Raw genomic sequence first — 14,684 nt, 5'->3', positions numbered from 1 at the left:
AATTCCTGTACCTAATGCAAGACCAGCCACCTCAACTATTTCTTTGCCTGTATTTTGTGGGATAGATACACACTTTGAAGCTTTGTCATTTAGACCCTGAATCTCACAAATGTCCATATTTTTCTGATCTCCAGTAGGAGGCGCTCTATCTGTAAAACTGATTCCAGCCCCTGTATCAATTAAAGTTAATTTATCCTGACCCTCTATAGTTGTATTAACATTGGGGCAGCTGCAAGTGTCCAATATCAAAGGTGCCACATACCTCAAGCTGAATTCTGAGTCTGACTTCTTTCCCTTATCCTGCGTCTCCAAAAGTGAGTCCACAGGTAAGTGAAAGGAGTCCGGCAGGGCTGTGAAGGTTTGAGTGACCTTGGTATTTGGACACAGAAAGTCAGGACATCCCTATGCACTAGCACTGTTGTTCCTAGCTGTTAAATCACTTTTTACTCTGTCCAATTCTATCTGCATTGTGTGCCGATCCTGTTCCCATTTGATTTTCTCTTTTTCTAATGCTTCTGTCTGTGCTCTGAGCTCATGGAAAGGAATGTAAGTGGAGGTATTTCTGTAACTACCTCTGCCATGCCCTCTATTTCCTGTGTGTGGTGTTTTCTTGTATTGGGGTGCTCCCTCAGCACGCCACCTTCTAGCTTCTGAGACTGAAATAATTTGAGTTGGCTGGGTCTTCCACACAGACCCAAACCTGAGCAGTAAAGTGTCAAAAGGGGTAGTTTTAGGGTCCTCCGAAAACAACAGAAGGTGTTTAGTAATCTCGGGGGATAATAATTCTAATAGAAATTCCTTATGTTCTCTCTGACCATAATCTGAAGAAATGGGCCAGTGTTCATTCTCTTTAAGTACAGCGTGTATTACCTACACCCTATATGCAAACTGCTCCAGTGTATCGGTTGGCAGGGGTGAAAGAGTTCTAAGTACTTGCAAAGAGGTGCAGCGAAATAGTTGTTCGATGCCCATCTTTACAAATTGGTATGGATGAACAAGAGATCCAAATTTATAATAATGTGGACCCATGGCTAGGTGCATAAGCTTATCAAAATCTGCATTGTTCCTTTTGTATGTCAGTAGCCCATTTGCACCATTCATTTATGTTAAAAGGCATAGGTCCCACTTTTTGTACTATTATTTCAATGTCACTGTCCTTCATATGTCCCTGCAGCACTACAGTTACTGGAGCTGTGTCACTTATAGGGGTACTATTGGTATTGCTCTGGCCTGGTAATGAATTTTCCTCCTCTTCATTTGTCGGTTCTTCTTCCTGTTCTACATCTGTAGCTAGTTTACCTTTTCGCTGGCCTGCTACAAAAACAGTGTTCTGTATCTCTATAAACTGACTACATGGATTATATGGTGAAGGAGCACATTTTGACTTTAAATACTTTAATTCTGCCTTGGCCTCTTCTAATTGTTCATTTACAGCTAAAAAGGAATTTGTAGCTTGAACAATTTGGGTTCTTAGCATGGATATATTAATTTGTGCCTCATCTAAGTCTTTGGACAGCTGATGGCACTGAGTGTTCAAGTCAGTATTTTCTTGTCTTATGTTACGAAGTCCTCTACATAGCCCCTGAATGAAAAGGCATTTTCGTTTATTTGTTTTCTTTCTAAACTCCTGAGAATGAGAAACCATTTGTTTCTGAATATCGTGCCATGCGTTTTCTGGAAAATTACCCTCATCTGTCTATACATAATCCTATTGCACAGTGCATACAAGGAAAAAAAAAATTGAATTCTACTTACCCAAATGAAATCATCAGGAAGGACCGAGATGAGCCCCCAAAATGTAAGGATTGTTAGTGGCCCCCACAATATATGGTTGCTGGGGTCACTTGAGAGGTGCCCTTACAAATGCCAGGTCCCAGGTTCAGTTCCCTCACAGAAGATTCACCAGGAGTAGAATCCAATAAGAAACACAGCCAGAGGTGATTGCATAAAGAATATATTATAGAAATAGGCTTACAGAAAAGCAATATTTATAAGCATTACAATTAAGCATTACAATTAAGTAGAGAGCAAAGCAGTTTCCCTGCCTTACAGAGTTCAGAGGCAAAGAGACAGAGTCTGAAGTTCTAAGAAGAGCCAGAGAGAGCTCAAGTGAAACAAGAGAGGGCCAGAGGGCCAAGAGAGGGGTGTGATGCTGCGAGGGGGCTTTTATAGTTTGGAAACTTATTCTAAAAACCAGAATCTATTGAGCTTTAACAGAACTTAAACATGCTAGACAGGAGAAGAATAGGCTGAAGTCATATGTGATTTCCAGTATGTCTCTGACAATAGTTTCTGATTAACTTTAGTTATCTGTGCACCTGTTATCTGTGCACCTGGACCCATTGTCCTAAGCACCCTCTTAATCAGACATTAACACCTTTTAGCTAATCATGATTTAATCAGGGCTACTTAAAACAGTCTCCCTGCCCTCAGGGTCTATCTGCATTCACATGCCAGAGTCAGATTGATAGAATTTCCCATAGGCCTTCGCTGACATTAGTTATGCCAACTGAAAATGCTGAATGCTAGCAATAGCTATGCTGACAGTCTGCGCATGTGTTGGGATTGCACACTAGCAATCTGTGCAGTCCGAAGGTGGGGGTGGGGGGGTTCCTCCGATCACCCTCATTTTAATTTTTGGGTTTTGTGAATCGGTCGTCCCTGCATGGATCGGCCATGGATCAGGCACGGAAAGGATGTAAATGAATCTAGCCCTATGTCCCTATCAGCCATATGGCCTTGAGCTCCTGAATAAATCTGTATTTTAATCATATCACTAACTATGTCATAACACAAAAAGTCATTGGGATTCAGTATAAAACACTGCCCTGGATTAAAATAAAGGGCAAAAAATATATTTTACATAAGAACAGCCTTACTGGGTCAGACCATCCATCTAATCCAGTAGTCCATTTTCATGGTGGCCAAATCCAGATCACAAGTACCTGGCATAAAGCCCCAAACAGTAGCAAATCACTGACGGTTTGCTTACCTAATACCCAATCCAGTTTAAAAGGGGCTAGAAAGGGGTAACATCTGACGTTTAGGACATATGCGCTTAGCCCTAAATGATATCAAGGCATTTATAAACCTGAGAAAGGAACCTCTTTAATCGTCCATAAAACTGAGACATTTAAACTAGCTACGAGCCGCTACATCTGCAAGTGTTACTTTAACACATATTATTTCCCACAAAACAAAAGCTTTAATTCTTTGGTTACGTTAGACTTCAATTCTACTGTCAATGTTGCTCCTCAAGGACCACCATACTATTCTTTCTTCCTGCCTATGGTCCTTAGCCTTCCAATGGGTGTGAGCCCCGCCCTTATGGGGGCGGAGCAAAGCGGCTTCCTTTTTACCATTCTGACCAGTCCCGCTTGGTTGGGGGCGCGGCCTTAATACTACTCCAGTCCAATCAGATGCGTCTGCACAGTGTTGCCTAGCGCACGCGCTCGAAGGCTGGTGTAAGACGAACAGCCCCATCAGCCAACCCGCCGGGTTGAGAAGGCGGTGTCCATGGAGCTCATTGATCAATGAAAGGGTTTCCGTGGGTGGGGCCTGTCTCTTGGCACGAGACAAAGAAGAAGGAGGTGGAGCAAGCAGCCAGCTCCGCCCAATGTAGCAGGGGAAGGAGGTGGGATCTCGGCTGCCGGCTCCAATGAGATGGCGCGGCGGGCGGGGCGCCGGGGATGAGCGTGTGAGCCTGTGTGGGATCGGCCGTGCTCTCGCCCTGTGTATTAGAGACGGGAGATCGGAGGCAGCGGAGGAGAGAGGTCTGCGTTGCTCGAAAATGCACTCGGATGCTGTCAGTAAGTGATGTATTGTACTGTGCGATCACTTTTGAAGAGAGTGCAAAAACAGAGCTCTCGTTTGTGTCTGTTTAGCAGGAGCTTTATCCAGTCCTGTGTAATAAAGCCTTTTCATCCCCTCCCCCCACCTCATAATCAAGCAAGTAGTGAAATTTATCTCCCCTTCCCCCCCCCCTGAGGTGACAGCACTGAATTGGTGCGTCTGATCGACCCTGGAGACTTGCATTCGGGCACACCGTAGATACTGCGGTTGAGATTTAGCCCTAGATTCCGAGGGTCCTTTAGAGAGGGGACCCTCTTTTTTTTTTTTCCACCGTGACTGATGCACTCGCTATATTTTCGTATTGTTTTTGCTGGTACCTCGGCGTTGCGGAGAGGGGTCGGTCCGTTCCGATCCAACCAGGCATCCGCAGATGTGGCGAAGAAGCTGTGACGCAGTTTCCTAAAAATGGGAGGAAAATTGGCGGAAGATGCTGGGGGTTTTTGTATTTAGGTTTTGCGGGGATGAAGCTGCGTAGAGGATGGATGTTGCTGTTCGGGTTCTGGAGGGTGGATGGTGTAAATTTAACGGATTCGCTCCATGTTCGGTAGGAGCGGGGACATTGGTTTGGGGGGAGGGGGGTCGGCATGTGGAATTCTGGGAATTGTGGTTGTGGGTGAATGAGCATCTGGATGGATGTCACGAACCTTTATCCCATTCTCAAACTACAAATCCCAGGGCAGTCTATCACTGGTCCGATAGTTCTATCAAGTCTGTGCAACTTGTGCTATTCCTGTGAAGCTTGACAGCCGGACATGCCTCTGAAAAGAGAGTGAGATCCGTTTCATAATGAGCACAAAAGTTGTTATCCCTTCCCCCAGCAACTTATTGTTACAGTGCGAAAGCAATTTGCTTTACAGGCACAACTTTTTTTTTAGTCTGTTTAGGCTTTGCAGTAAATATAGAATATCTTAGATATTAGTATTAAATCTATTGTTTAAACACATTGAATATATCTAACATGAGCAGAACATTGGGGGTAAAGTTCTTGGTGAACAGATAGGATTGTAGATTTTCAATAGATCAAAAGTGTCAATGTGTCAGTAAGTTGGGCTTATTTTCCTTTCTTGAAAATGCGAAAACAGATATGCAGATTTTAGAAGTACCAATCTGTTAATGCTTGGAGATGACAGACTTTCCATCTGTGTAAGGCTGTCCACATTGCCTTTCTTTTGGAGACAAAACAAATTATCTGCAAAGAGTGCTTGCACAGTATAGAGAACATGTAAAAGGGAAATTTACATAGATTGATGTTTAACCGTTACTTTTCTGTCCATGTTGGTAATGTAAGAAAAGTACAAGATCTGGACCAGTAGCTGTATCCACCTTCCATTCAGTTTGTAAGAAAAGCAAGTCCAGGATTTGGTTTAGTAATCTGGGTATGACTTAACAAAAAATCACCATTGTTTTTTCCTGGTATTATGTTCTTTACTAGTTAAATACTTTTATTTGCACTTACCTTGGGCACCAAAGTGAATGGTAGAAAGCTAATGCAATAAGCCCTTCCCTTCCCCCCTATTCTATAATATTGCATGCATATTTTTGTGTTTAGCCTGCAAAATTGCACATGCAGTTTATAGAATAGTGCCAATTCTGCACACAAGTTACTACTGCTATTTATTTTCTATAGTGTTACCAGCTGCAAGCAGCGCTGTACATTAAACATGCAAGAGATGGTCCTTGCTCAAAAGAGCTTACACTCTAATTATGACAGACATACAGGACAAAAAGGGTGAATCTATACACGCTACTCAGGGAATTATTAGAGAATTACAAGGGGAATGAAGGATAGGGTAGGGGACTAAAGAGGGAATGACAAATAGATGTGGACTCTGTATAGAAGAAGTGGTAGCCACTGGGAGAGAGCAACAGCTGCAGTTGAGTCCTTAGGACCAATCCATGACTCAGAGCAAGCAGGTGGCGGGACTAGAAGACAGAGGTCATGAATGTAGGGCAATTTGTTGGAGGCAGAGTGAGCATTCCATAGGGCACATGAGAAAGGGAGAGAAGACTGAAGGAGAGGAACAGGTATAAGGTTAGTGAGGTTCCACACATCAGGAAGCAGATGGCATGGAGGACCAGGATTGGGATTAACATCCCCAGCAGTGAGCAGAAGGAGTAGGAGAGTGCGCCGAAGCAAAGGGGAATGATGATGGCAATGAAGAAGGCGAGAAGTGCTCAAAGAGAAAGAAGATGGATGAATGGAAGGGTGAGAATGTTGAGAGCGGAGAATAAAGTAGATAACAAGATGGATGGTGAGGGGATAGGAAAAGCAGAAAGATAGTGAAGACCTATGGTGTGGAGAGGAGAGGGAAAAGGTGTGACATTGGGAAGAGTGAGAATGAGAAACAGAATGTGAATTGGAGTCATAAGGAGAGGAATAGAGAAAGGAAAAAGAAATACAGTAAAACCTTGGTTTGCGAGTAACTTGGTGTTCAAGTGTTTTGCAAGATGAGCATTGTCTTGCAAAACGAGCATGTCAAGTACACACAATATACACACATCGCTGAACGTATCACACACAATTCACCCGCAGTTCGAGTGTGCACAACATATAAGCACAACGTAAAGTGCCCCAAAAACTGATTCTTCTCCATGAAAGGTGTCTTAATTCCTTTGTCTTGCCTCTTAGTGCTTTAATTTTCCAACCCTGCCGCCCCATGTTCTTGGTGACGTGCTCGGAGGTGGGCACTGGGACAAACTCATTGGTGATGACGCTCTTTCTGCGTAGCAGCTAGGCCTTTTCTACTTCTACACCACCACCGTTATAGGCCTGGGAAAGCATGGCAAATACCACCTGTGGGTTCGCTGCCTCTGTTCCGCACAGCAATGCCATGCCAGCTTCTTGCACCTTTGAAGGCGATGATGGCGGGCTGCAGCACTACCGAGCCCAGCCCCAGAAGCAGCGGCGGCTGCTGAGACAGGAGCAGCGGCACGGGGAGCCACCCAGGCTGTAGCTCTTCTCCTCTTCCTCCTCCTGTGGGGGCTCGGCGTCCTTCTCCTTTTTATTTTATACAGTACAGTATTTTGTATTAAAGTTTTTGGGTTGTGGACAAATCGTCTTGAGTTTCCATTATTTCCTTTGGGGAAATTCGCTTTGATATACTAGTGCATTACAAGCATGCTTCTGAATCTAATTATACTTGCAAACCAAGGTTTTACTGTATACATGAAGTGAAGTAGAATAGGGAGGTGCCCTCTGGAGGCACATGAAGGAGCACGTTCACACTCCTTCGTCATGCGATGCGTCATGCGCCTTTGGCCTGTATCACCCAGAGAGAGTTTAGCTTAAATAGATAACAAGGCTAGTCACCTGAGTGCTTGCTTGGGAGGGGCTACAGCCAGCCAGCCAGAAGCAGTGGTGGAGGGTCTAGAGGTAGGCAGCAAGAAATGGAAAGGTGAATTTGAGGGCAGATGTTCAGTTTGAAAGGCAGCATTATACACATGATAATTTTGTTAAAGCAACACAGAGCTTTATATAAATGACCCCTCAATGGACGTTAAGTTGTATTTATTGCATGCAAGTGCAAAAGTATCCCAATTGCATGAAACTGTAATATCGTATTGAAATTTTATTTTTACTCATTTATTTTTTAAAATCTCTAGACTGCTTAAACCTAAGCGGTTTCCATACAAAACATACATAATATTTCATCAAATAATACATTGCATGTCATGTTAACAGTGTGTTGAGGCAGAGATTTGGGGAATGTGCCCTGGCCTGTGACACCATTGTGCCCTTTATGGTACAATGGCTGCCTTGATGGACAGGTTCTGGCCCAACCTGATGTTTTATTTATCTTGATGAAACCATGACTTAAGCATCCTATTTCCATTTGTTCCTTTCTGCAGAATAGCTGGGGGGTATTCAGCAAAGCCTTTGACACAGTTCTTCATAGGAGGCTCTTGAACAAACATGACTGGCTGAAGTTAGGATCCAAAGTGGTGAACTGGATTAGAAACTGGTTGACGGCTAGACGTCAGAGGGTGATGGTAATGGAATTTGCTCGGAGTAAGGAAAGGTGAATAGTGGAGTGCTTCAAGGATTGGTTCTGGAGCCGATTCTGTTCAATATGTTTGTGAGCAATATTGCCAAAGGGTTAGAAAATAAGGTTTGCTTTTTGTAGATGATACCAAGATTTCTAACAGTGCACACCCCGAAAGGAATGGAAAACATGAAAAAGGATCTGTAAAAGTTGGAAGAATGATCTAATGCCTGGCACAACCAAAATTCAATGCAAAGAAATGCAGTGATGCATTTGGACAGTAGAAATCCGAGGGAGTTGTATGTGCTGGTAAGCGAGAGGCTGATATGCACGGATGATGAGAGGGACCTAAAGGGGTGATAGTGTCTGAGGATCTGAAGGCGACAAGACAGTTTGAAAAGGCAGTTGCTGTAGCCAGAAGGATGCGAGGCTGTATAGAGGAGTAGCCAGCAGAAGAAAGGAAGAGGTGATGTCCCTGTACAGGTCATTGGTGAGGTCCCACATGGGCTATTGTGTTCTGTTTGGAGGCCGTATCTGACCGAGAATATAAAAGACTTGAAGCAGTTCAGAGGAAAGCAACAAAAATGGTACCAAAAGATGTATGAGAAGAAGCTAGAAGATTTCAACATGAATACTCCGAAGGAGAGGAGGGACAGGGAAGATAGACATTTATCGTATATACTTTAATATAAACCAAGATGTTTGGGCCCAAAAATGGGGGGGTCTCAGTTTATATTCAGGTCAGCGCCCACCTGCCCTCCTCCCAGATCTGTTGCAGGCCTCTGCAGGGCCTGATTGTCCAGCAGAGGGCTGGGACAGGAGGGATCCCTCCCTCCTCCTTTCCTGGCTGATTCTGAGGACTTTTACCTCCCTCCCCTCTACACCCACCCCCACCCTCGGCATAACTTTTAAATGCCTGGTGGTCTTGTAGTGAGCAGGAATAATCTTCCTTTGCTCCTGCCCCAAGAAGGGCCACTTGCTGAATGGCTACTGCGAGTTCTTGCAACAACCTTGCGAGTTCCTGTGGTCTCACGGTTGCCATAAGAACTTATGGCAGCCATTCGGCTAGTGGCCTTCCTCGGGGCAGGAGCGAAGGAAGATCACTCCTGTTCCAGTTCAACGCTGGACCAACAAGGATTTAAAAGGTACACTGGAGAGGTGGGAGGGAAGGTAAAATTTTTTTTTTTTAAGGCAGGGAGAAGGAGGGCTGGGTGCAGAGCCTGGTAGGGAGGGAGGAGAAACATGGTGCAGAATTTGACTGCGTACTTTCACTTGAATATTAAACCCCCTGGTATGTATTTGAGTCAACCTTTTTTCCTCCCTTTTGGGGGGGAGGGGGAAAGGTTACCTTGGTTTATATTCGGGTCGGTTTAGATTCGAGTATATATGGTGAATATTTGGAAGGTATTAATTTAGAGCCAAATCTTTTCCAGTGATGGGTTACATTGGGAAATTCTTTTTCACAGAGAGGGTGGTGGATGTCTGGAATGCCCTCCTGAGGGAGGTAGTGGAGAGGAAAACAGCATAAGAATTCAAAAAAGTGTGGGATGAACACAGAGGATCTCTAATTAGAATACAAATGGGCAGCCTTTCATGGTCTAAATCTCACAAATGAAATGTTTTGGATAGGCTGGAGTGAGATTCAACAGCAACTCCAGTAGTTGGAAACTAAGGACAGTTCTAGGTGGACTTGCAAAGTCTATAGCTCAGAAATAAAGACTTTTTAATTTAATCATGAAATTGTATGCATGTAATTAATAGGGCAGACTGGATGGACCATTCAGGTCTCTATCTGCTGTTTATTATGTTACTATGTTGCTTAAACAACTGGACAATTTTTTCATCATTTATCTCTTTCTAATCTGCTGGTTTATCAGAAACTTATCTATGGTGGTTCCTGGATAGTTGGATTTTTTTCTTTCTTTTAGGTAATATACTGTGAATACGTAATGTATATATGATGTGACTGAAACACTATCTTGGACAGATAATTCTGAAACTAGCACAGGAGGATGGTGATCTCAAAGGTGTATATTTTCCAGAATCCTTTAGGTTGTTGAGAGATTCCCCTAAACAGAAAAGTCAGTGCTTTTATTTTATTCTTGATACCATTTCTATTTATTTAGCATTACTCATTGTATTCAGTACTGTCCAAAAAAGGAATATTTGCTTGTTTCAGCTCTTTGGCTTCCTTTTATCAAGCTGTGCAAGGGTTTTTTATTGTGGGCCGCTGCGGTAAAAGCTCCGACGCTCATAGGAATTCTATGCGCGTCAGAGCTTTTACCGCAGCAGTCCACAATAAAAAAAACCCTTACACAGCTTGATAAAAGGAGGGCCTTTATTTCTTAATAAAAAATGACGGTAGCATGCAGTAATAATAAATATATTTTTTCTCAAATATGAAAATTCCTCAAGGCAGTTCAAGCATGTTTTTTGTCATCTGCATCAAAGCACTTGTCATAGTTTATAGTTTATTATTTATATTCTACCTTTAAACAAAGCGGAATACATTTGGGCCATCAGGCCTTGCATTTTTTTTTTTTTTTTTTTTTGCAGTGTTTGTATTTTGTATGCATTCCTGTCTTATCCATAGGTAGAGGAACTTCATTAAAATATTCCCAAATTGAATCTGTCTTTCGTATGGCCTGCTGCTATTATAGGTTTTCTCCTCCAAGGAGAGAATAATGTGATAAACCTCAGGCTCTATACACAAAGACTTGTGGAGCATTCTGCTCAGGTTTCACTTTCATTTTTACCACTTGCCCTTCCTTCCTCCCACTTGGTTACTTGTGCAGATATATAAAGGTAAGGGGTTGAGTCTGTACATTGATTGTAAAAAAATAACAACCCAAGGAGCTAAGGTCTTTTTCTTAACATTGTGGGGCTCATAATTGAAACAAAAATGTGTAAAAACCGGCTTAAATTGGACAATCTAAAAGACAAGTCATCCAAGTGCCAATAATCGAACCGGGTTTTAGACTTATTTAAAAATGACCTAGGCCTTCACAGTGCTGCTGAATGACCAGAGCTAAAAGGGGCATGTCAGGAGGAGTGTCAAGAGCGAGATGTGGGCGGGACATGGGCATTCCTAGACTTATTCGTACTGCATGTATAACTGAAAGTTTTACAACACTGCCTAGATGGAATCTGGATGCTGTGATTGAGGCCATCTAAAACCAAGTCTAAGTTGCAAGAAGGTATCCAAAGTGACCAGATAAGTACTGCAGGCACAAAGTACAGACTAGAGGTCTGCATGGGAACGGGGATCGCGGGAATCCCTCCCTAACTCACGGGACTCCCACGGGGACCCCTCTCTAGCCAACGGGACTCCCACGGGGATGGAAGGCTTTGAAGCAGGGTTCGTCCATATAATAACACTAGTCTTTAAGCCCGTTACATTAACGGGTGCTAGAATACTGTTCACCCTCTATGTTGCCCCTTCCATTCACTGCCCTCTCTTCTCTTTCCATCCAGTGTCCGCCCTCTCCCTCTCTGTCCCATGTGGCCTCTCTCCATCTCCTCCTTCCTTTTGCCTTGGTCTGGCATACCTTCCTCCTTCCCTCCAAGTCATTCTCTCCCCCTCTGCTCCCTTTCCTCATTTAACTACTTCATTGGTCAGCAGCAGCATTGACAATTCATTGCTGTTGCTGGCTTCAGGTCTTTCTCTCTGGCCGGTCCTGTCTTCATGAAAACAGGAAGTAGGCAGGACCGGCCAGAGAGGAAGGCCTGAAGCCAGCAACAGCAGTGAATTGTAAACGCTGCTGCTGCCTGAAGCACCCGAGGCAGACGCTTCTCTCCCCTCCCAGCCCAACCCCCGCTGACTCTGCGACCCTCCCAGCAAGATGACTTTAATATCAAACCTCCCTCCAGCGTTGGCAGCTGCAGCACGCTAAACAGGCTGCTTCTGCTTTCTTCTGCCGTTGAGTCTCTTTGTTGCATCATTGATGATGTAATCAGTGACGCGGCAAAGGGACTCAACTGCAGGAGAAAGCCCGAAGCAGCCTGTTTAACGTGCAGCGAGTGCCAACGCTGGAGGGATGTTTGTACCGGTGCAGAAGCGATATGTCTCTCCCCCTCCAGTACCTGTGCAGCACTTTGCTGCGGCGCATCCTCCCATGGGGGAGGGGTTTGCATAGTGGGAGCCGGGTGAGAATGGTGATCTCCAGTTGGGTTTTTTTTTTTTTTTTTTTAAGTTTAAAGCCGGCGCTGCAGCTCCTCTCTCGATCCTGGTGCAGTTCGAGAGAGGAGCCGGTACCATTCATGGTGAAGAAGGCCGCCGCAGCTGTGTAATTTTTTTTTTATTATTTGAAAGTCGCCGTGAGCAAGTGGTGACGTAAAATCCGCGCATGTGCAATCGTGTTTTCGCGACGGATCAGGGAACACAATTTTTTTAGTGCGCATGCACGGCCTAGCATTTTATTATATTAGATAAGAAGCGCCTTCTCCAGATCGGACCTTCGGTCCATCTAGTCTGGCGATCCGCACACGCGGAGGCCCTGCAAGGTGTACACCTTGCATAATTTTTAGTCACCCATATCCTTCTATGCCTCTCGTAAGGAGATGTGCATCTAGTTTGCTTTTGAATCCTAGGACGGTCGATTCCGCAATAAACTCCTCTGGGAGAGCGTTCCAGGTGTCAACCGGCCTTAGTAAAAGAGGGGGTTTATAAGTTAATTACCTGAACAGAAAACAAAAAAAAGGGTTCCACCAAAGAGATTTCACAAGGAAAACAGCAGCACAAACACAAAAGAAACTGTGGAACTGATGATCCTGTCAAAAGTAATTGCTGCTTTTTATGGGGACGGGCGGGGATGGAGGTAATTCCTTGCGGGGTGGGTGGGGACGGAGAGGATCCTGGTGGGGAAGGAGAGGATCCTGGCAGGGACGGGCGGGGATGAGAGAGATTTCTGTCCCCGTGCAACTCTCTAGTACAGACCCCCACACACTGCCCCAGTGATCACTGACCCGCTCCCCATAAAAATCGTAATAACAACTTTACATATCTATCTCCAGAACATCAGCACTTGGCAGCCTGGCATAGGAAAGCCTAGTAGAGCTGCACAGAGGTGGCTTAAGTGGTCTTGGGGGTGGGTTAGTGAACCATAGAGAAGAAGGACCCAGGCCCATAAGTTACTCTAATCACTGCATTCATGGTGAAAAATGTGCACCACCCAAAAACCTCCCTAACCCTTTTGTACTGCCATATAAGTGGCTCCTGCAGCCATTAGGGCTATTAGGGTGGTAGATAGGTTGGTCTAGTAGATTCTGGAGGTGTTTTGGGGGGCTCACCATTACCTGTAAGGGAGCTGTAGTGAGATGTTTATGTGGAACTCTTTTTGTAAAGTTTACAGCAGTGCCCTGTAAGGTACCCCACTATGGTGCCATGTCTGGGTGTTCAGTCCATCATTTTTCTGGCCCCTCCCATGCCCAAAAGGTGTTTTTCTAGCCTTTTGTGACTTGGACGAAAATGGGGTATAAAGATGGACAACTTAACGGTCTGGACGATCAGACGGCTGGATGTACAGTTAGACGATTTAAAAAAAAAAAAAGTTGGACATATTTTTCAAAAATGGACCTTTTCCCATGTCTGACATTTGTCTGACATTGGGTGACTTCCGACTTAGGCCCAAAACGGACTTAAATGTTTCTTTTGATTATGCCCCTCTGTATATTTTATTATATTTTTGCTGTAAGAAGCATGATCTTTGCTGACACAAATTCAGTTTGAGAAATGCAAAATCAAGCATCTGTGATATCTTCTAGATTAAAAAATTTACTTGTTATATTATGAATTGGTTAATGGAATTCATTTACCAAAAATTTGTTTTTAAATGTGTGAATATGCAGCTTCATGCTACATAATTAAAAACTAATCTTTCAAAAAAGCATTTTATTTAAAAATCTGATTAAATTTTTAAAAAATCTTAATTAATTTTTTAAAAATCATTGGTTTTGTCCACCCTGAACAGTAGCTTTCCTGGGTCAGTCTTAACAGTTTATAGACCTACTAGTGTTTAAGCCCGTTACATTAACGGGTGCTAGAGTAGATGTCTGTGTGTCTGGGGGTTTTTTTTTTCTTTGTCTCTCTCTCTCCTTGCATGCTGCCTGTCTGTCATTTTTTCTGTCTGTGTCTCTTCCTATGTCCTTAGTGTCCTCAATGCCTCCTTCCTGTGTCCATAATGCCCCCAGTGCCTCCTTCCAATGTCCTTAGTGCCTCCTTCCTATGTCCTTAGTGCCCCCAGTGCCTCTGTCCTACTTAGTGCCCTCAGTGCATCCTATGTCCTTAGTGCCCCCAGAACCTCCTTCCTATGTCCCCATCATTATCTTCCAGACTTTGTCCCACCCCCCGATGCCAGCCTACCTTCCATCTCTCTGAGCAGCATGTTTCCATTTAACCCCCCCACCCCCGATGCCAGCCTGCCTGCCTGCCTCCCATCCCCCTAAGCAGCATGTTTCCATTTAAACCCCAAAATAATAGTTATCACAATATTCCCATATGTATGAAAAAGTGTATATCACTTATATATTAGAAAGTGTCTGTGTAGGAAGAGGCCTCAGTAACGGATCCCACGCACAGTCGTATTCACAGACTGAGATATTCGGCGTGGTTATGCTGCTCCTTAACTCCAATCATCGGCCTTCTTCCTATGTTTATGCGTGTATTCTATCTATAATTACTCGATAATAAATATAATAAAAGTAGGTATTCTTATTAATATCATGAAAATAAATATCTTTTTTTAGCTTTTTTTCGATGCTAATATCTTTTTTCTTTTACAATATATCTACACTCTTTCATCTCGTTACATTCAATAGAGACTAAACTGACAAAAATTTCCAACAAGTCTA

The 14,684-nt window shown here is 43.8% G+C and overlaps 1 protein-coding gene across 1 annotated transcript in view; it reads left to right on the top strand.

Moving 5' to 3' along the window:
- The first annotated feature begins 3,605 nt into the window (after window positions 1-3,605).
- Window positions 3,606-14,684, top strand: part of DCUN1D4 (defective in cullin neddylation 1 domain containing 4) — a 120,366-nt gene continuing 109,287 nt past the window's right edge. The window contains exon 1 of the mRNA XM_033945718.1: window positions 3,606-3,809. Coding sequence (XP_033801609.1) covers window positions 3,659-3,809 — 151 coding nt within the window. The 5' untranslated portion in view covers window positions 3,606-3,658. The remainder of the gene's footprint in view (window positions 3,810-14,684) is intronic.

This window comes from Geotrypetes seraphini, chromosome 1 (assembly GCF_902459505.1).
Source record: "Geotrypetes seraphini chromosome 1, aGeoSer1.1, whole genome shotgun sequence".
Lineage (NCBI taxonomy): Eukaryota > Metazoa > Chordata > Amphibia > Gymnophiona > Dermophiidae > Geotrypetes > Geotrypetes seraphini.
Note: the sequence above shows the minus strand (reverse complement) of the source record. Positions and strands in the feature narration are given on the sequence as shown.